A 22,774-nucleotide genomic window follows, 5' to 3' on the forward strand; every position below is an offset into this window, starting at 1 on the left:
CCCCCCCCCCACCCACACTTGGCAACTGCAGGTCTGTTCTCTATGTCTGCAAGTCTGTTTCTGTTTCGTAGATCTGTTCATTGATGTCATATTTTAGATTCCACATACAAGTGATATCATATAGTATTTGTCTTTCTCTTTCTGACTCACTTCACTTATGATAACCTCCAAGTCCACCCATGTTGCTGAAGATGCCACTATTTCATTCTTTTAAAGACTGAGGAACATTTCATTTTATGTATATACCACATCTTCTTTATCCGTTCATCTGTTGGGGGATGGTTAGGTTGCTTCTGTGTCTTGGCTATTGAAAATAGTCCTGCTATGAACACTGAGGTGCATGTATCTTTTAATTTGAGTATTCTCTGGATGTATTCTCTGGAGTGGGATTGCTGGATCACATAGCAACTTTATTTTTAGTTTTTTTAAGAACCTCCATACTCCTTTTCCACAATGGCTCCACCAACAGTGTAAGAGGGTTCCCTTTTCTCTATACCCTCTCAAACATTTATTATTTGTAGACTTTTTAATGATGGCCTTTCTGACTGGTATGAGGTGGGACCTCGTTGTTATTTTGATTTACAAGAAATAGCTGATCTTTAATCACTCAATCCAATGAATTATTCTTTTCTTCAGAGATTTTTGAATCCTAGATCAAAGTTAGTGCAATAATTCTGGATTGTGCTTTGTTTTTTATATCACATCAGGTAATTATGAAAATAAAAGTTTAAAAAGATAAAAAAAGAAATGGTTGATCCATATTTAGATTTCATAAACCTGTTTTTAAAAAGTATCAGCATCAAGTATCAGTTTTTAAAGTTTAAATTATAATTAAATAAAATGAAAAACTCATATCCTGTCTCACACTACCTGCATTTCAAGTGGTCAGTAGCCACATGTTGCTAGTATTTGTCAAAATATACGGCACAGTTTTAGCTCAGCTTGGCTCAGCTTCTTCCTTCCCCCTTCTGCTTCCTTCACCCTCTCATAGTCTGAACTCGAGACAACTCCTTCAGTAAATCACCTGCACAAGGACTCCCATATCAGATTCTGCTTCTAGGGAATCCAACTAATCTATAGAGACTAAATCTGTTTCTTGAAGATTTGTGATACAACTTAGCATTTTTTAAAGCACTGACTAATATATCCCCTGGTAAAGAATTCTGCCTTAAAATTTTAATCCAAAGTTCTATAATTTTATAAAACTGTTTTTCTCACAGAAGCACTCTTAATATCCCCATGAACACTAGTTTTATAAGGAACAGTTTGAGGCTGTATTAGAGCATTATTGTCAAGCAATTTCAAAGACACTTGGAGAAATAAGACTAAAATATATTAAACAACTGCAAAATAAAGGGAAATACATATGTACAGCTACAAAACTATCAACAAATATTTCTTTAGTATAGCGTGATGAAATGTAGTCCAAACTCTGACAACTAGCTGGGTGACCCTAAGGCAAGTCATTTTTTGTTTCTAAAGTCTCCTCAAATATACAATAGAGATAACAGCATTAGCTACTTCACAGGGTTATAGTCAGGATTAATATCAATTTCCAGCAATGTGATAAACACTTTACATGTGCTATCTCACCAGGTCATATAAATATTGATATTATTACAGTTATTTTCAGGTACTAGGGAGATGTAACCTATTTTCTATATATTAATGCCAAATGAATCTCTCTAAAGCACACAGAGTCCTGTCACTGTCTAACTCAAAAATTTTCTTTGATACCTCTGCACCCTTACTTTGCTTCAAGGACCTCCAAAATCTATTCCAAATCTATCATCACAAGTTGATTTCGCATTTTGTTTTCCATGCATCCTACACAATGATCAAGCTTTGAGGAGTTCCAGCATTTGGTGACCATTTTAGAAAAGTTGAACCAAAAAGGAAATTGAGAGGAAGTAGTCAAAGAGATAAAAAGGGAGAATCAGGACTGTGGGGTGCTCCATTATTCAAGGAAACAGGGTGTTTAAGAAAGAAGAAAATAATTAGTTGTGCCAAAGGCGCTGAGAATTCAAGTCAGATGGTGTTAGAGAAATAAAAGTTTGTAAAGGACTTATACAGAATAAGGGTTCAGTTCAGTTCGGTTCAGCCGCTCAGTCGTGTCCGACCCTTTGCGACCCCATGAATCACAGCACACCAGGCTTGTAAGGTACCGCATTAAAAAAAAAAAAAAAAGCCAAAAAGTAAATGGTTAGAGCGGTGGTGTTGACCACATCGTGTATCATTTCTCACTGAAGGAGAAGGGCATAGTTTCAACTAGTGCGTGGAGCATCACACATTCCCAAGAACGACCGTTAATTTGTGGGAGTAAGTTGAGTAAGACTATCGATGTGTTAACACAGAAACATAATTGAAAAACACTCCGAATTTGGTAGTGAAGTTTTATATGATAACTGAAATTCATCAAAAAAGCAGTTATAATTAAGTCATGAGAATGAAAACGCTTCCCAAAAAATGGAGAGAAGAGAGAACAAAGAGGACCAAGTCTAAGGCTTAAGAAAAATCATAGAAGACAAGAGGAAGGCATTCACAAGTAAAGATAAGAAGATTGTGGAGAAGTATTATGAAAATTTAGTGTATAATGTCCTAAAAGAGAAGAGAATAAAGTTTCAAGGTGAAAAAAGTAAATGCCAAATGCAGCAGAAAGTTGAAGAGAATTAAAAAATTGTGCAAAGTAATTGGATTAAACAATAATTAGGTCAGAGCAGAAAAAACAGATAAGCTAAATTAGCCTACGGAGTTAAGAAGAAATTAGACTAAAGAGATATGTAATTTTTATTGAATATTTGCCAATCATAAGGCAGGGGCAAACTAATATGTGTGAAGAAAGAACAAATGAAAAGAAATATGAATGTATAGCCTAGAGGGAAAAAAAGATAATTGTAGAATTAAAGTCTCTCAAGAGAAGAGAAGAGATGAGATGAGCTATGAGTCAAGTAATGATTGGAAAGATTAGTTTTAATGTCTAAAAAGAGATACCACTTCCTTTGAAACTGAAGTAAGAGATGAGAAGAGTCAAAAACTCTTCGATTCTTATTTCTAACCCTGAGAAACTTCTGACAATTTAATGCACACTTAAACACTAGAATATGCAACAAAACAATAATGTTCAGACCTGTCTTCCAAGAGTATAAACTTTAGATCATTTGTCAGCATTACATACTCTGTTACCTTTACACACACTTATGAAATAACTACAGCGTGGTACCATCCCTCTAGCAAAGTGCCACACTAGCAAAGCCATGCTAATATATGTATCATGCCTTTAAATTCAGACTCTATCAGCTGAAGTTTCAGACCACATTTTAGTTTCTAGGACTCCTTAATTACATATCACTGTTAATGTGCATTAAATCTTTGTTCCTGTCTTTGAATTATATATCAAAGTAAAGGGTATATGTTATATAGAAATAGAAACATCTATTTCTGCTTTATTGACTATGCCAAAGCCTTTGTGTGGATCACAATAAACTGTGGAAAATTCTGAAAGAGATGGGAATACCAGACCACCTGACCTGCCTCTTGAGAGACCTGTATGCAGGTTAGGAAGCAACAGTTAGAACTGGACATGGAACAACAGACTGGTTCCAAATAGGAAAAGGGGTATGTCAAAGCTGTATATTGTCACCCTGCTTATTTAAATTATATGCAGAGTACATCATGAGAAATGCAGGACTGGAAGAAGCACAAGCTGGAGTCAAGATTGCCGGGAGAAATATCAATAACCTCAGATATGCAGATGACACCACCCTTATGGCAGAAAGTGAAGAGGAACTAAAGAGCCTATTGATGAAAGTAAAAGAGGAGAGTAAAAAAGTTGGCTTAAAGCTCAACATTCAGAAAACTAAGATCATGGCATCCAGTCCCATCACTTCATGGCAAATAGATGGGGAAACAGTGGAAACAGTGGCTGACTTTATTTTTCTGGGCTCCAAAATCACTGCAGATGGTGATTGCAGCCATGATATTAAAAGACACTCACTCCTTGGAAGGAAAATTATGACCAACCTAGATAGCATATTAAAAAGCAGAGACATTACTTTGCCAACAAAGCTCCATCTAGTCAAGGCTATCGTTTCTCCAATGGGCATGTATGGATGTGAGAGTTGGACTATAAAGAAAGCTGAGCACCGAAGAATTGATGTTTTTGAACTGTGGTGTTGGAGAAGACTCTTGAGAGTCCCTTGGACTGCAAGGAGATCCAACCAGTCCATCCTAAAGGAAATCAGTCCTGGGTGTTCATTGAAAGGGCTGATGTTGAAGCTGAAACTCCAATATTTTGGCCACCTGATGCGAAGGGCTGACTCATTTGAAAAGACCCTGATGTTGGAAAAGACTGAAGGCAGGAGGAGAAGGGGATGACAGAGGATGAGATGGTTGGATGGCATCACCGACTCAATGGACATGAGTTTAGTTAGGCTCCGGCAGCTGGTGATGAACAAGGAGGCCTGGCATGCTGCAGTTCATGGGGTCACAAAGAGTCAGACACGTCTGAGCAACTAAACTGAACTGAAAGGTTATATGAGTTACAGAATTTCTCTTACTTTCAAAACTGACATGGCTGTTACTTCTCATAGCAGTCTGTGTACATGCCATAGACCCAGCATATCGATTGATTGAAATTGAGATGCTGCACACACACATAAAGTACTCCCCAACTACCTGCACAGTCTTCCCTGGTGGCTCAGTGGTAAAGAACCCACCTGCCAATGCAGAAGACATGGGTTCCATCCCTGGATTGGGTTGGGAATATCCCCTGGAGAAGGAAAGGACAATCCACCACAGTATTCTTGCTGGGAAAATTCCATGGACAGAGGAATCTGGCAGGCTACAGTCCATGTGGCTGCAAGGAGTTGGATGTGATTTAACAACTGAGCATGCATACACAACTCCCTACAGAGCAGTTCAAGATGGGCAACACTGACGAGTTTGCTGAGAATATCAAATGCACTGTAAGAAAAGCCTGCTGCTGGGATTAACAGATACAAACTACTATACATAAAACAGATAAACAAAAAAGATTTACTGTATAGACATGGGATTATATTCAATTTCTTATAATAACCTATAATGGAATATAATCTGAAAATATATATATAACTGAATTGCTTTGCTATATACCTGAAACTAACACAGTATTGTAAATCAACTATACTTCCATTAAAAAAAGTCTGCTGCAGATTTTTCAAGTGAACACTAAGGGATTCCATGTTGAGTGTTTTCCAGCAATTAGTAGTTTACAAGCAATGTGGCTAATTAGCTCATCAGTCTTCAATGGAAGTGTTTCCATAAACATTCTGCCAATTACAAGACACCATGCATGCATGCTAAAATGTGTTTGAACAAGAGTTCATCATCCCCTTTCTAATGAAGAATAAACAGCAACTTCTAAAACACACTATACTTGGTTGAAAAGATTATTGTATTTGTGACTATATGCTCATCTAAGAATACTCTTGAGATATAATAACAGTTAAATACACACAACATAAACATAGCAATAGATGGAAATAACAAGGCAGCAGCTGTTGCCTTTGAAACCATATATAGGCTGTGAGTAAGTGGTGGTAAACACCAAACATTTTATCTAAGTCCTAACTGCAATGCTGTTGAGCAGAGTGAATGGAGCTAACCTATTACTTAGGGATGGTTAACTAAAAATGAACTGCTATTTTCTTTTGCTTAAAAATGTCCCATACATATGAGTTTCAAGAGATAAGATTTTTCAACTCAGGTGACCCAAAATGGACACTAATAAATTTCTTAAATCACTACTTTCCCTGGGAAATAATTTATTTTCTTATACCAAAAAAAAAAAAAAAAGCACTGAATGACCAGGAAGGCAATAGGTAACATTTTAAAGGTTCAATACTGGAAATTCTATAATGGCATTTGTTGTTTGAGTAAGTACTCAAGTATTCTGATAGGAAGACCAATTATACTTCTAAGATACCATCTTCCAGGAATAATCATTTCCAGGAGTAATTATCTTCTCTGATGAATATGGATGATAGTAAGTTTCATTCCTAATTCCTACTTGGGGAAAAAAATGTAAACCTAGGGTCTTGCAAATCATGACGATAAAGAACTATGGAAATGCAGAGAGAGGGAGAGTTTTTTAAATACCCTGAAAACATATATTATGCACAAGAAGGATGTATACATTTCACCTGTTTGCTTGTCACTGGGGAGGGAGAGAGCCCCCTAGGTACAAGTCACATCATATATCCTGCTAGAAATACTCATGAGCCAGCAAAGTGGGGCAAGCTGTCAGCTGCTGCTGGCCTAAGCTTTACAAACATGCCATTAGTTGGGAGGCTCCTGCACTGGTAGATTAGACAGCGTAGCGTTTCTTTTAGTATAAAATACCATAGCCCCATATTTGAGAAGAAGAGCTATATATTAATGAGAGGGCCCCTGATGGATTAAAAAGCTTCTCATTTATTGGCTCATGGTGGCCTTGGTGGAGGTCCACAATTAAAAATAGATGGGGAAATATTTTAGCAGTGGCAGGATTCCAACATATTTACAAGTCCTCTCCCATTTGACATATGTGAATAAGAAGGCCATGATACATGTTTCCAACTGCAGGCTTTGGTAGGCTTAAATGCCAAGACTACTGGTGTTAAACAACAGTTTTCAGCTCCAGATAAGTTAAACCAAAGTATATGGGGATTTGATAGGTGTTGTATACCACTTCTGTAGGCACCTTGGTTTGTCTGGCAGTATACAAAAGAGTTAAATCTTAACATTTCTCTGAACACTCTTGAGTTCTCAAATTATCCCTTTACACATTAAGGAGGCACCTCTTTTATACCTAAAAATGTGTAATTATTAAGATAAAGTAGTTAATGCTTACATGAGAATACTAAATAATATTTTCAAATATTCTAAGGAAAAAGACTCTGATTTGACTGACAGATCTTTAAGACCTTTGCTAAAGCCAGATCATTAGTTATCTTTTTTTCCAAACAGCACAATCAATATCTTTATTGTTTATCTCAAGAACTTATTATGATATTTCATGACATTAACAAAACTTCAAAGTATGATTATCCCAGTCACTACAATAGACCATGTATCACCATACATACCTTTCTTCATATTAGAAAAAGCAGCATGTTTAGAATTAGATATCTGAGAACAGCTTGTGTGCATGCACGCTCAGTCACCAGTCGTGTCCAACTCTGTGCAACCCTATGAACTGCAGCACACCAGGCTACTCTGCCCATGGGATTCTCCGGGCAAGAATAATGGAGTGGGTTGCCATGTTCTCCTCCAGGGGCTCTTCCTGACTCAGGGATCGAACCTGCATCTGCCTGTGGCACCTGCATTGCAGGTGGACTCTTTACCCACTGAGGCACCAGGGAAATCCCCTGAGAAGAGCATATTTTCCTAAATGTTTATTAATATAAAGTATGTATTTCTTTATCAAAACAGTTCTTTGTTCTTTGCAATTTTATGTATGAATAGCACGCCATATACTGGGTCACTTTTGTAAAATTTGCTTCTAACATAAGCCAAATAAAGTACCATAATCTTATCATCATAAGGATACCAAAGAAACAGACCACATGGCTCAAATGTTTCCCTCTTTTTAAAATTACTGTCCAAATATTTCATTTCAAAGATAATATCTCAAGAAGTACTAATCTTTAAAAGACAACTGCATTTTTACACACCAACAACACCAGAAATATAATTGAGTCCAGAAACACATGTATATGGAACTTTGGCATTTGACAAAAGTGACATACCAAAACTGTGTTTTGAAAGAGTTGCATCAATTTACATTCCCACAGGCAACATATAAAATCCTGTTGCTTCAATGTCTAACATATTAGACTTTTAAATTTTTACCAATTGAATTGCATAAAATGGAATATTATTTGCATCTCCCTATCATCAGTGTGGTTGAACATCTCTTAGATTTTTGTTGGAGCTTATTCTTTTGTAAAAATCTTCCATGCTCATTTTTCCTTTGCTTATTGATTTATGAGTTCCTTATGTGTTCTTGTAGCTCAATTGGTAAAAAATCTGCCTGTATTCAGGAGACCTGGGTTCAATTCCTCGGTTGAGAAGATTCCCTGGAGAAGGAAAAGGCAACCCACTCCAGTATTCTTGCCTGGAGAATCCCATGGACAGACAAGCATGGCAGGCTACAGTCCATGGGGTCGCAAGAGTCGGACACAACTTAGCGACTAAACCTATAATCTATACCTATGTGTTCTTGTTATTAATGCCTAGTGTTTATGCCAATATCTTTCCTAGATTGACTTCTCATTTTCCTTAAAAATTTTATGACATAAGAAAGTTCTCAGAGACTTCCCTGCTGGTTCAGTGGTTAAGAATTCACCTTCCAATGCAGAGCACCCGGGTTTGGTCTCTGGTGGGGGAACTAAGATTCCCACATTCTTCAGGGCAACTAAGCCCAGGCACTGCAAGGAGATATCCAGCATGCAGCAACTAAGACCCATGTTGTTCAGTCACTAAGTTGAGTCCAATTCTTTGCCACCCATGGACTGCAACACACCAGGCTTCCCTGTCCTTCACCATCTCCTGGAGCTTGCTCAAACGCATGTCCATTGAGTCAGTGATGCCATCCAACCAACTCTTCCTCTGTCATCCCCATCTCTTCCTTGCCTTCAATCTTTCCCAACATCAGAATCTTTTCCAATCAGTCAGCTCTTCACATCAGGGTCAGCTCTTCACATCAGGGGCCAAAGTACTGGAACTTCAGCTTCAGCGAGAGTCCTTCCAGTGAATATTCAGGACTGATTTCCTTTAGGATTGACTGACTTGATCTCCTTGCAGTCCACAGGAGTCTCAATAGTCATCTCCAACATACAGTTCAGAAGCATCAATTCTTCAGTGCTCAGCCTTCTTTATGATCCAACTCTCATATCCATACATGACTTCTGGAAAAACCAAAGCTTTGCCTAGACAGACCTTTGTTGGCAAAGTCATATCTCTGCTTTTTAACACGCTGTCTAGGTTGGTCATAGCTTTTCTTCCAAAAAGCAAGTGTCTTTTAATTTCCTGGCTGCAGTCACCAAATGCAGTGATCCTGGAGCCCAGAAAACTGAGTCCGTCACTGTTTCCTTTGCTTCCCCATCGATTTGCCATGAAGTGATGGTACTGAATGCCATAATCATGGTTTTTTGAATGTTGAGTTTTAAAGCAGCTTTTTCACTCTCTTCTTTCACCTTCATCAAGAGGTTCTTTAGTTCCTCTTCACTTTCTGCCATAAGGGTGGTGTCATCTGCATATCTGAGGTTATTGATATTTCCCCTGCAATCTTGATTCTGGCTTGTGCTTTATCCATCCTAGCATTTCGCATGATGTACTCTGAGTATAAGTTAAATAAGCAGGGTAACAATTTGCAGCCTTGACGTCCTCCTTTTCCAATTCGGAACCAGTCCATTGTCCCGAGTGCGGTTCTAACTGTTGCTTCTTGACCTGCATACAGGTTTCACAGGAGACAGGTCAGGTGGTCTGGTATTCCTATCTCTAGAAGAATTTTCCACAGTTTGTTGTGATCCACACAGTCAAAGGCTTTAGCATAGTCAATGAAGCAGAAGTAGATGTTTTTCAGGAATTGTCTTGCTTTTTCTATGATCCAACAGATGTTGGCAATTTGACCTCTGGTTCCTCTGCCTTTTCTAAGTCCAGCTTGAACATCTGGAAGTTCATGGTTCACATACTGTTGAAGCCTAGCTTGGGGAATTTTGAACATTACTTTACTAGCATGTGAGATGAGTGCAATTGTGTGGTAGTTTGAACATTCTTTGGCTGAGACCCATGCAGATAAATAAATAAATAATTTTTTCATAAATAAAGCTCTTAATTTTGATATAATAAAATGTATCAGTCTTTTCTTTAAAATCATTTCATGGTTAATAAATCCTGTTGAATATCCAAAGCCTTTCAAATATTCACCCTTAATTTTCACTGAGTTTTTAATTTTTGTCGTAATATTTAGATCTTAAACCCACTTGAAGCTAACTTTTTGTATATGATTATAGGAAACCAAACAGCAGAATGACTGAATAAGAGAGAAGCCAAAAAAAAAAAAAAAAAATGGCAGCTGAGAGAATGAGATATAAAGCAAACAATTTTGCCCTTCTCGAGGAAGTGAAAGTGAAAAGGAAAGTTGCTCAGTTGTGTAGAACTCTTTACGAACCCATGGAATTCTCCATGGAATTCATCCATGGAATTCTCCAGGCCAGAATAGTGAAGTGGGTAGCCTGTTCCTTCTCCAGCGGATCTTCCTGACCAAGGAATCAAACCTGGGTCTCCTGCATTGCAGGCGGATTCTTTACCAACTGAGAAATGAGGAAGTGAGGGAGAAAAAAATTGGAACTCTGAGACTGCCTAGGATGAAATGTCCTGTTAAATATCCTATACTTTCAATCGAGAACTCAGTTGTTACATCCAAGAGGAACAGCTAGCTGTGTGTGCTCAGTCACTCAGTTGTGTCTGACTCTTTGTGTACTGTAGACCACCAGGACCCTTGGCCTGTAGACCACCAGGTTCTTCTGTCCATGAAAATTTTCCAGACAAGAATATAGGAGTGGGTTGCCATTTCCTTCTCCAGGGGATCCTCCAAACCCAGGGATCAAACTCACATCTTTTGTGTCTCCTGCATTGGCTGGCAGATTCTTTACCACTACGGGAAGCCCAAGGACTAGCTAGAGATAGTATAATCTTTAAAAATTAAATTTTAAATTTTTCATTTATGATGCCAAGCATTTGATAAAAAACTATCCAAGACACCAGTAGACAAAATCAGTTACTTTAAAAATCAAAAGGAAAAAACAGACAACAGAAACAAACCTATAGGAGACCCACATATTGAAAATGTTAGGTACAGAAATTAACTTTAAAGGAAACGTTCAAGAAAAGTAATGGCAAGACAAAATTTCAGCAGGGAACTAGAATTTGGAAAGAAATTAAATAAAATTGTTTCTATTTCTATTTTCACAGAAATGAAAACTATTTTAAAAAAACAAATAAAAATTAAAGAAATAAAAATGTATAATATCTAAAGTGAAAATTTCACTGGATGGACTTAAAAATATACTGAAGATGGCAGGGGGAAAAGTGTGATGAATTTGAAGATAGATTTAAAATTAAAATGTTTTAAAGTACCATTTAAATATCATTTTCAAAAATGAGTTACATGTTTTGAATCAGAAGACTCAAATACTGAAGTATCAACTCAGCACAAACTGATTGATAGACCCAACTTACTCCCAATCAAAATTTCAGCAGGCTTGTTTTATAAAAATTTCCATGATTTTTATGGATATGCATGGGACCTAGTATAACCAAATGAAGATAATTTTGATTTCAATACTTACTCTGGTATATAGCAACCAAAACAATGTATTATTGCCATAAGGATTGATATGTGAATCAATGGAACAGAAGAGAGTTCCAAAGCAGATTCACACAGAGATGGTCAACTAGTTTTCAACAAAGGTGCAAAAATGACTCAGTCGAGAAAGATTAGGATTGTGAGGGTTTTATTCAATAAATGGTATGGGAACCATTAAACTTCTATATGCATCTATATGATATTGGATTAATTGTATTTTCATATTAAAAAAGTGAATTATGACCCCTAAATCACACCATTTATAAAATGTATATCCAAGTAGGTTGTACAAGTAAAACAATAAAGCCTCTAGATGATGACACAAGAGGATATCCTCCTGACTTTGTAATAGGCAAATTTTTTAAACACAACAAAAGTCTCTACCCATAAAGGAATAAAATGATTAACCTGAATTTATCAAAACTATTTATAAACAACAAAAATGCTTAAATAAAGGGAGAAGACTTTTTAATATCACAACTAAAATCTCATATCAAGAACAAATTTAAACTACAATGAGTCTTTCAAGGCAATAGAAATAAAAGCAAAAATAAACAAATGGGACATAATCAAACATAAGCTTTTGCACAACAAAGGAAATCATCAACAAAAAGAAAAGAGAACCTACCGACTGCGGAAAAATATTTGCAAACAATGCAATCAACAAGGAATTAATTTCCAAATGATACAAACAACTTACACAACACAATAGCAACAACAACAACAAAAATACCATCCAATCAAAAAAATGGCAGAAGACCTAAACAGAACATTCTTCAGAGAAGATATACAGCTGGACAATAAACACATGAAAAGACACTCAATATCACTAAATATTAGACAAATGCAAATCAAAACTAGAATAAGTTATCACATCACACAGGTCAGAATGGCCACCATTAGAAAGTCAACAGATACTGGAGAGGGTGTGGAGAAGAAGGAACCCTCCTATACTGCTGCTGGGGATGTAAATTGATACAGTCACTGTGGAAAACAGTATAGAGATTTCTTTAAAAACTAAAAATAGAATTGCATTTGTTGTTGTTGTTGTTATTCAGTCACTAAATCATGTTCGACTCTTTGTGACCACATGGACTGCAGCATGCCAGGCTCCCCTGTCCTTCACTATCTCACAGAGTTTGCTCAAACTCATGTCCATTGAGTCAGTGATATCATTCAACAGTCTCATCCTCTGTCACCCCCTTCTCCTCCTGCCCTCAATTTTTCCCAACATCAGGGTCTTTTCCAATGAGTCGGCTCTTCACATCAGGTGGCCAAAGTATTAGAGCTTCAGCTTCAGCATCAGTTCTTCCAATGAATATTCAGCGTTGATTTTCTTGAGGATTTACTGGTTTTATCTCCTTGCCATCCAAGGGACTCTCAAGAGTCTTCTCCAGCACCAGAGTTCACATCACCAATTCTTCAGTATTCCACCTTCTTTATGGTCCAACTTTCATATTCATACATGACACCTGGAAAAGCCATAGATTTGACTATCCAGACCTTTGTTGACAAAGTGATGTCTCCGCTTTTTAATATGCTGTCTAGGCTTATCATAGCTTTCCTTCTGAGGAGCAAGCATCTTTTAATTTCACAGCTGCAGTCACCATCCACAGTGATTTCGGAGCCCAAGAAAATAAAATCTGTCACTGTTTCCACTTTCTCCCCTTCTATTTGCCATGAAGTGATGGGACTGGAAGCTATGACCTTCGTTTTTTGAATGTTAGTTTTAAGCCAGTTTTTTCACTCTCCTCTTTCACCCTCATCAAGAGGCTCTTTAGTCCCTCTTCAATTTCTGACATTAGAGTGGTATCATCTGCATGTCTGAAGTTATTGATATTTCTCCCAGCAATCTTGATTCCAACTTGTGATTCATCCAGCCCAGCATTTTGCATGATGTACTCTGCATATAAGTTAAATGAGAAGGGTGACAATACACAGCCTTGACATACTCCTTTCTCAATTTTGAACCAGTCCATTGTTCAATTATACTCATATATTTTTAATTAAAAAGTAAAATAAAGAAAAAATTGACAATGGGATACCACTATATATATTTGAATTTAAAGCACTGACACTTGTTAACACCAAGTTAGTAAGAATGTAAAACAACTAGAATTCTTATACACTACTGATGAGTATGTCAATTGGAAAATCCAACCTGGAAAATTGTTTGGTAATATCTATTAAAGCTGAATGTTTACCTTATGACCCAGCAATTTCCTTCCTAGGTATAAACCCAACAGGATGTCTACATTCATGCACCATAAGTAATACACAGGTATGTACATAAGAGGAATGTACATTAAAGCCAAAAACTGGAAACAACTCAAACATTCATCAACAATAGAGTGGATAAATAATTATGGACTGTGAAACAATGAAGGGGCTTCCCAGGTGGCACCAGTGGTAAAGAAACCACCTGCCAATGCAGGAGACACAGGAGACCTGGGTACAGTCCCCGGGTCAGGAAGATTCCCCCAGAAGAGAGCATGGCAACCCCCTCAAGTATTGACACCTGGAGAATCTCATGAACAGAGGAGCCTGGCAGGCTACAGTCCACAGCATCACAAAGAGTCGGACACAACTGAAGTGACTTAGGATGCACACATTCAACAACAGAAACAAATGAACTACTATACGGCAAGGCCTCACAAAGAAACATTGAGCAAAAGAAGCCATACTCAAGAGGCTACATACTGTATGATCTACTTATAAAAAGTTCAAAAAGAGGGCTGGGGGGGGGGAATCTACTCTATATAATAAGCAGGATAATGGTAACCTGTGTGGTGAGAGTAGTAACTGACACAGGGTATGCTTCTAGGGATCTAGTATTGTTCTATTTTTGACTCTATTATTCTATTATTGTTATTCTATATATTCTATTGTTATTTATTTATTTCTATATATTTCTATTGCTATTTATTGTTATTCTACATATTCTATATATTCTATTCTGTAATTCTATATATTCTATTGTTCTATTATTGATCTAGTGGAGGTTACATTCATATATTCACAATGAAAATATATTGAGTTGTTTGACAACATGCTTTCTTTTGTACATATGTCATTATTAACAAACCACTAAAAATCCTTAAATATTATACAACCAGTTGTATGACTTACAAACAATGTCTGCTGTAGAAGAGCAAAGGGTACACAAAAGTAGCAAATAGGCTACAGGCAAAAAATGTAATCCGGGCATTATAAATAATTCCTAGCTAATTCCTAGGTAACTGTTATGTGAATATTCTAGAACTATTTAATACCAGATTTAATACTTTACCATTGTAAGAGATCTATTAGGTTATGAGTGACCATATATAATCAGTACATGGACCACAGTTTCTGGATATTGACAGTTTCACCTTTCCTTTCACCATTCTCCTCCAATACTATCCATATACTGTCTTCTACAAACAGCTTCTTTAGGTAACCAAATGCCCGTTTTACTTAACACCTCAACTGTCTAACTAAAGCCACAGAAGGCAGTAAAACAGAATAAAAGAGACTCCTATAACAAGGTTATGTAAATTATACTATGTTTTTATTAGAAAAAAATTTTTAATTAGTGTCAGAATTCTTCTTGAAGTAAAGATAAAAATATCCTCTACTTGCAATATTCTTAACCCTTTCAAAAGCATTAAACTTATCATTTGCTCTTCAGAACTACTTCACATTATGTCACTAGACAAAGCCCTCAAAAAAAAAAAAAAAAAGAAAAAAGAATGAAAGCAGGAAACTTTGAAAATATATTTCTAGTATTATACAGAGTTACTTGGATCAGAACTCATTCTCCAGATACTTCAACTCCACCACTGAGCTAAAATTCCTTCCAAGTTTTAGAGAACAGTGCTCTCACTGTCACTATCTCTTCTTTCCACAAGATAAGCATTGGCCATTCCCCAAATTCCAGAACCATTTGCCATTTCACTGCCTTCCTCCTACACACTAGTGGCAGTAAATTCAATTTGGCAGTTGGTCAAAAAGACTAGGAGTATAAAGCACTTGGTGATCTTTAACCAAATGCATTTGTTGTGTATATAGCATATGCCATGTATATGTATTTCACACATTATAACAGAACACAGTGAGGGATACATTGCATAATTCTAGAATCCAAAGAGACTTCTCTTTGAGAATTTTTCCTTAAAATAATTTACTTTTGTTGAGCTAAAAGTGTTGATTACTGTTTCTTTAAAAAGCAAATACCATTTCTTGACAATTATTACAATTATTATTCTCTTCTAAGAAAGACCAATGTCTTACATATTTACTGCCAGGTGATTTATGGAAACTATGTTGGCAAATATATCACATTTTCTGAGAGAAAGAGTACCAAATAGGGTTCATATTCTTTCCAAACACTTAGCAAAGAAACTATAACTATGAAAGAAATTTTTCATAAAAACAGGCAAAAATAATTAAAAATTTTTATAACATAAAATGATGCTTAGGTTTTTTTATTAACAAACATTTATCAGGTGTCTGTTATGTGTCAAATAAACGTGGTGCTTGACACCTTTAAGAAGGTGAGTCTAAAGATTTCTCTGGTGGTCCAGTGGTTAAAATTCTGTGCTTCCACTGCAGGGGGCACAGGTTCCATCCCTAACCAAGGAACTAAGATCCCACATGCAGCCTACTGTACAGCCAAAAAATAAAAAGAGAAAGGAGAGAGTGGTAGAAGCCAAACATGGAACATTGTAGGAACTGAGTTTAAAAGTTTGAACTTTATCCAGAGACATAATCTCTAATCCTTCAAAAGTTACTAAAAGGATTTTAAGCAGGAAGGTAAAATAAGTATATTTTCTTTTTTAATTTATTATTTTTAATTGAAGGATAATTGCTTTACAATATTGTGTTGGTTTCTGCCATACATCAACATGAATCAGCTATAGGCATACATATGTCCTCTCCCTCCTGAATCTCCCTCCCACCTCCCATACCATCCCACCATTCTAGGTAGTCACAAAGCACCAGATTTGAGCACATGAAAAGATGCTCAACATCACTCATTATTAGAGAAATGCAAAACAAATCTACAATGAAGTATATTTTAATTTTTAAAAAACACATTTGGCTTTGGTATTGGGCAAAGCTAAGGCAGTAATCCAAAATTCAGAAGGCAACACTAACAATGGAGAAGAAAGAACAGATCTGAGAAACAAAAGAATTTGTTAAACTTGGAGACTAATTGGAAGAGAGGGGTAGAATAAAAACAAAAAGTCTAACTGATTTGTTAACTAAATGGATGACGATACCATGGCAGAGAAGACAGGAGAAAAAATGGGTCTGAGGTGGTAGGGAGCAAGGAGGAATGATGAACTTACTTAAAATTATCTTAGGCATTATGTTTTTTATATATTTTCCAAAGAATCCCTTTAATATATAAATCATATATATGGGCTTCCCAGGTGGCACGAGAGGTAAAAAAAAAAAAAAAGAAAACCTGCATGCCAATGCAGGAGATATAAGAGATACAGGTTAGATCCCAGGGTAGGGAAGATCTCCTGGAGGAGGGCATGGCAACCCACTTCACTATTCTTGCCTGGAGAAACCCATGAACAGAGGAGCCTGGCAGGCTATGGTCCACAGAGTTGTAAAGAGTTGAATACAATTGAAGCAACAGCATGCACACATATAACATATATAACCAAAAAAATTGTATTTGACCTAAAGTTTATTGTGGTTAATTATACATTTTAAGTATTTAATTAGTAAAAATTCCCTGATCTTCTTAAAATTATGTTTGGGATGGGGAGAGGGAAATATATGAACACCCCCTGGTCTCTTTTAAGAAGCTGAACAGGAAAATTTGCTTCTTTGTGATCTCAAAATAGCTCCTAACAGCAAGTTGATATATAAAATCAATCCACTAACTAAAAGAGTATTGCTCAGTTCTTTATAAAATAGCCTGCTAATGATACATTCATTATAAAACTAGTCAAGGAAATATATACACTACCATATGTAAAATAGATAGCCAGTGGGAATTTGCTATATGACTCAGGGAGCTCAAATGAGTGCTCTGTGACAACCTAGGGGGGTGGGATGGGGTGGGAGGTGGGAGGGAGTTCCAAGAGGGAGATGTATGTATACCTTTGGCTGATTCATGTTGATGTATGGCAGAAACTGACAATATTGTAAAGCAATTATCCTTCAGTTAAAAATAAATAAAAATGTTTAAAAAAAACTATTCAAAATATCAAAAGGTGAAATACATGCTTTTAGTATGTAATTTTGTGTGTGTGGTTTTTTAACTGGAGGATAGTTGATTTACAATGCTGTGTTTATTTCAGGTGTCCAGCAAGGTGATTCGGTTATACATACCATATATTCATTCTTCTCTAGATTATTTCCTCATACAAGTTATCATAGAATATTGAGTAGAGTTCCCTGTGCTATGCAGTAGGTCCTTGTTGGTTATCTGTCTTATATATAGTAGTGTGCCTATGTTCATATCAAGCTCCTGATTTATCATTCCCACTACATTTCCCCTTATTGTGTACTAGTAACACAGCAACAATGTGAGTTATACATAGTTTATGCCAAACAATTTTTTATGTTTAGGAAATATAAACCTCCAGAAAAATGAAAAATATACCTCTAAGGTGGCCAGGTCTGAAACTTCTATCTCCAATTGTTTACAAGGAAACTGACAATTTTTTTATGTATGGGAAAAGATGTCTTCAGCTTCATTAGTCATTTCTCATTTAATGACAAAAAGTGTACATTTCTCTGTTTATTATGACTAAACTATGGTGTGAGGAGAACAAATAAAGGAAGAATCAGGAGGGGGCTCTGAGCCTTGGAGCTGCCTAATGAGCCACTCTGTCTCCCACGGGTAGCTCCTCAGAGCTCACCAAAAGACTAATTAAACTCAAATCAACTAAAACACAACACTCAAATCTAATTCAGTACCTAATCCCACAAGGATATGCAGTTGCTTCCAACCAGGACTAGAGTACTCACTTTCTTTGCGAACTTCCTCAAGTGCCCCAGTAAGTTCTTCCTTTAAAACTGTGGCTTCCTGAGCAATCTTCTCTCCCTTGTCTAATAAATTCCAAGTTGCTTCCTCCACAGAAGCTAGAAGGACTCTGGCTCTTTTTGAACGTCCTTTTTTCCTGTTGGAAGGATTCTGGGGACAATTTACAAGTGTAGTAACCTAAAATTGGAAAAACACAAGTCACTCGTCAGACAAATTGCAAAAGGAACTGTCTCGGGATATCATAGACCAGAACAAAAAGAAGTATTTCATAATAACATGATTCATTCCCAATACTACTAGTACATTCCCAAAAGTCAAGTCAAGTTACCAATAGCAATATTATCAGCTACTACGGACTTCCCAACTAAAGGTAGGAAGAAAGAAAGGAAGGAAGAAAGGAATCTCATCAAGTTTTACTATTGGAACAATGTAAAATATACTATATATAATATACACATATGTATTATTTGATAAATACATATATATATATATATATATCAAATGATTATTTATATCACTTTGTAGCCAGCAATCTATATTAAGAAGGAGGAAAAATAATTACAGTTAAGTCAGTAGGTAGTAATCTATTTAGCTTAAGAAGAGATTACTAATGTGTGTGGGGGTGTGGTGCAGAATCACTCTGAAACATGTAAAACAGTGGCTATCTAATGAGGACAAAACCCAAGTTCTCACTATGACCTACATTCTGGCCCTTTGTAAGCTCTTAACTCTCTCCTACACTATCCCCTAACTCAGTTGGCCTGCCCAACACTCAGATCCCCCTCAACGTGTCCTATCAAGAAGTCTTTCCTGACCACCAGAGTCCTCATCCTCTTCCACTCTGTTCCCTCACTACCTTTTATACTTCTTCAGGACATTTCAGAGCCTGGTATTTTTTGTTCATATATGTTTATTGCACCCTTCCCACACAAAATGTAAACTCCATGAAAACAGGAAATGTGGTTTCTTTCTCCATCACTCAGAACAATGCATGAAGTGGTGGTTGTTGTTCAGTCACTAAGTCATGTCAGACTCTTTGTGACCCCATGAACTGCAGCACACCAGGCTTCCCTGTCCTTCACTATCTCCCAGAGCTTGCTCAAACTCACATCCATTGAGTCAGTGATGTCATCCAACCATCTCAACTTCTGTCATTCCCTTCTCCTCTTGCCCTCAACCTTTCCCAGCATCAAAGTCTTTTTCAATGAATCGGCACTTCGCATTTGGTGGCCAAAGTATTGAAGCTTCGGTTTCAGCATCAGTCCTTCCAATGAATATTCAGGGTGTATTTCCTTTAGGAATGACTGGTTTGATCTCCTAGCTGTCCAAAAGTCTCTCAATAGTCTTCCCCAGCACCACAATTTGAAAACATCAATTCTTTGGTGCTCAGCCTTCTTTATGGTCCAACTCTCACATCCGTACATGACTACTGGAAAAACCAAAGCTTTGACTATATGGATCTTTGTCAGCAAAGTGATGTCTCTGCTTTGTAATACACTCTCTAGGTTTGTCATAGCTTTTCTTCCAAGGAGCAAGTGTCAATTTCAACATAAAGTAGTTGTTCAATAAGTGTTTCTTATATAAATGGCTTAATGAATGGAGTAGTTGAACAGATGAACTTTTTTTGTTAATTAACTTATGTTTTAATTGAAGGATAATTGCTTTACAGAATTTTGTTGTTTTCTGTCAAACATCAAAATGAATCAGCCATAGGTGTACATATGTCCCCTCCCTCCTGAACCTCCCACCCATCTCCCTCCCCATCCCACACCTCTAGGTTGATACAGAGTCCCTCTTTGGGTTCCCCAGTCATAGAGCAAATTCCCACTGGTGATTTATTTTATATATGGTAATTTAGGTTTCCATGTTACTCTCTCCATACATTTCATCCTTTCCTCCCCTCTCCCTGATGTCCATAAGTCTGTTCTCTATGTCTGTTTTCCTATTGCTGCCCTGCAAATAAATTCATCAGTACCATCTTTCTGGATTCCATATGTATGCATTAGTATACGATATTTATCTTTCTCTTTTGAACAGAGAAACTCTTTAATGTCTATATTTTAAATTGCCTGAATATGTTGATAATGAGCATGTATTACTTTTGTAGATTTGCTAAAATAAGAATAGACTCAAACTTCCCTAGTGGTACAGTGGATAGAAATCTGCCTGCCAATGCAGGGGACACAGGTTCGAACCCTGATCCAGGAAGATTCTACATGCTGCAGTGCAACTGAGCTCATACACCACTACTGAGCCTACTTGGCACAACTACCAAAGCCTGCACATTCTAGGGCCCCACAAGCCACAACTACGGAGTCCGAGTGCTACAACTACTGAAGCCCACATGCCTAGAGCCCATGCTCCAAGAAAGCCACTGCAATGAGAAGCCTGCACACCACAACTAGAGAGTAGCCCCTGCTCTTTGCAGCTAGCAAAAGCTCACACACAGCAACAAAGACCCAGTGCAACCAAAATAAAAATAAGCAATTAATTTAGAAAAAGAATAAACTCAAGATAAGAGCATTGTTTGGAGACAGAAATAAAGTATCTGTATTTGGAAACAAAACCTTATACAAAATTACATTGTGAAAAATATCCATTTCTTAATTAAACCTTGAATCCCAATAACTAAATATGGTTAACATTTTCATAAGCAAAACTTGAAGATCCCCATTGTAGAGAAGAAAAAGACACTTTTATCCAGTATTTTAAAAGACCTGAAACTCTTGTTGAAAGCTAGGCTCTTGTGTGTCATCAAAAAGCCAAGGCTTTTAACAATCATGTACTACATCTTTTTCAACAGACTATACATAATCTTTCCTGTTGTGTAGCCCCTGGAAATTTTTGCTTGTTTATTATTAATGGAGCATTAAATATTTGTTTATTTGACTAACTCGACCCAGTTCTTAGCCAAGAACTGAGAAGGGAGTTGGTGATAGACAGGGAAGCCGGGTGTATTGCAGTCCATAGCGTCACAAAGAGCTGGACATGACTGAGTGACTGAACTGAATTGAACTGAGAAAGAACTCACAAGCTACGGGGGAAATATGTGGATGAAAATAATTTTCATCTGCCCTTTTATTCCCCTCCTCTGTCCAACAAACCCTCTTCTTGATCCTAGTTTGCTTTATTTCCATGTTCACAACCCAGAGTGGATTTCCTTATAGCAAGCATTTATTTCCTTTCTTGGAAAATGATAATAATCATATTATCCTATAAGATTATATGAAGTTTAAATAATGTAAACTATTTTTTAAGACATAAAACATGACACAAGTGTTGGATGGTATTTAACGTGTTTTCTAGTCCAGCCCCATGAGATCCTTGTCAAAGATGTTCTCTCTGGGTCTATCTATATCTTGCTCATAGGGTCCTCCAAGCTAAATGTGAAGGAGTCAACTAGCAAAGCACATTCTGTGTGCTCTGCAAGCAGTCAAATAGGGCCACGTGTCTTAATCATGCATTATGTAAAGATGATAATAAGTCTGGCTTATTACATGGGTTTTCACATATTCCAAAAGACAGGTATCTCATTATTATCAGTGTAATTTATATATCAAGAGTTAAAAGATACTTGTCCAGATTAAGACAAATTACAGCACCTTGCTTAAAACCTTTGTTTAAAATGAACAATAAGTATCACTGTCTAAAATGTTCCTTCAGAATTTATTTTAAGTGCCACAGTTCATGACGCTTCCCACTGAACATTCCTCTATTATTGTTCAGATCCTCCAAGCGCCAAATGTTTTCCATAGAATAGCCTGAGCTTTCAAATTAAAATGAGCATTCCAGAAATGCTTGTTCCTTATAATGAATGCCAGAGACATAGGAAATGTGAAAAGAACATTGTGCTTCTATCAAAAAAAAAAAAATTGCAATTGCACCTTGCAAGTTGTTCAAGTTTAACCTAAATCTTCTTTTTAAATACCCCAATATAGTTATTTAATACTGACTAAACTAAAGTCGTGATGCTTTCAATGATTCATTTTATTTCATAAAGTAAATATGATGTAGTAAGCCTTGGGAAATAAAAGAAAAAATAGAAAGCTAAAACTTTTTTTTACCCCAAATCACCTATGGAGATCTAATCAACTATCATAGGTGACCGTGGGGTTTCCCTTGTGGCTCAGCTGGTAAAGAATTCACCTGCAATGCAGGAGACCTGGGTTCAATCCCTGGGTTGGGAAAATCCCCTGGAGAAGGGAAAGGCTACCCACTCCAGTATTCTGGCCTGGAAAATTCCATGGACTGTATAACCCATCGGGTCGCAAGAGTTGGACACAACTGAGCAACTTTCACTTTCACATAGGTGACGATGACCCCTGGAAGTAGATGATTCTCACCAAGGGCTGGAGGGTGTATATGTTTTCTGAAAACATCTCCCGTCTCTT

General features: G+C 36.9%; 1 protein-coding gene across 1 annotated transcript in view; it reads right to left on the reverse strand.

Annotated features, from left to right (window-relative positions):
• The window catches only part of CTNNA3 (catenin alpha 3), a 1,724,101-nt gene that overhangs the window by 1,675,492 nt on the left and 25,835 nt on the right, over positions 1–22,774 (reverse strand). Inside the window, exon 2 of the mRNA XM_065919867.1 lies at positions 18,368–18,560. Within this exon, the coding sequence (XP_065775939.1) occupies positions 18,368–18,560 (193 nt within the window). The remainder of the gene's footprint in view (positions 1–18,367; positions 18,561–22,774) is intronic.

This window comes from Muntiacus reevesi, chromosome 2 (genome assembly GCF_963930625.1).
Source record: "Muntiacus reevesi chromosome 2, mMunRee1.1, whole genome shotgun sequence".
Lineage (NCBI taxonomy): Eukaryota > Metazoa > Chordata > Mammalia > Artiodactyla > Cervidae > Muntiacus > Muntiacus reevesi.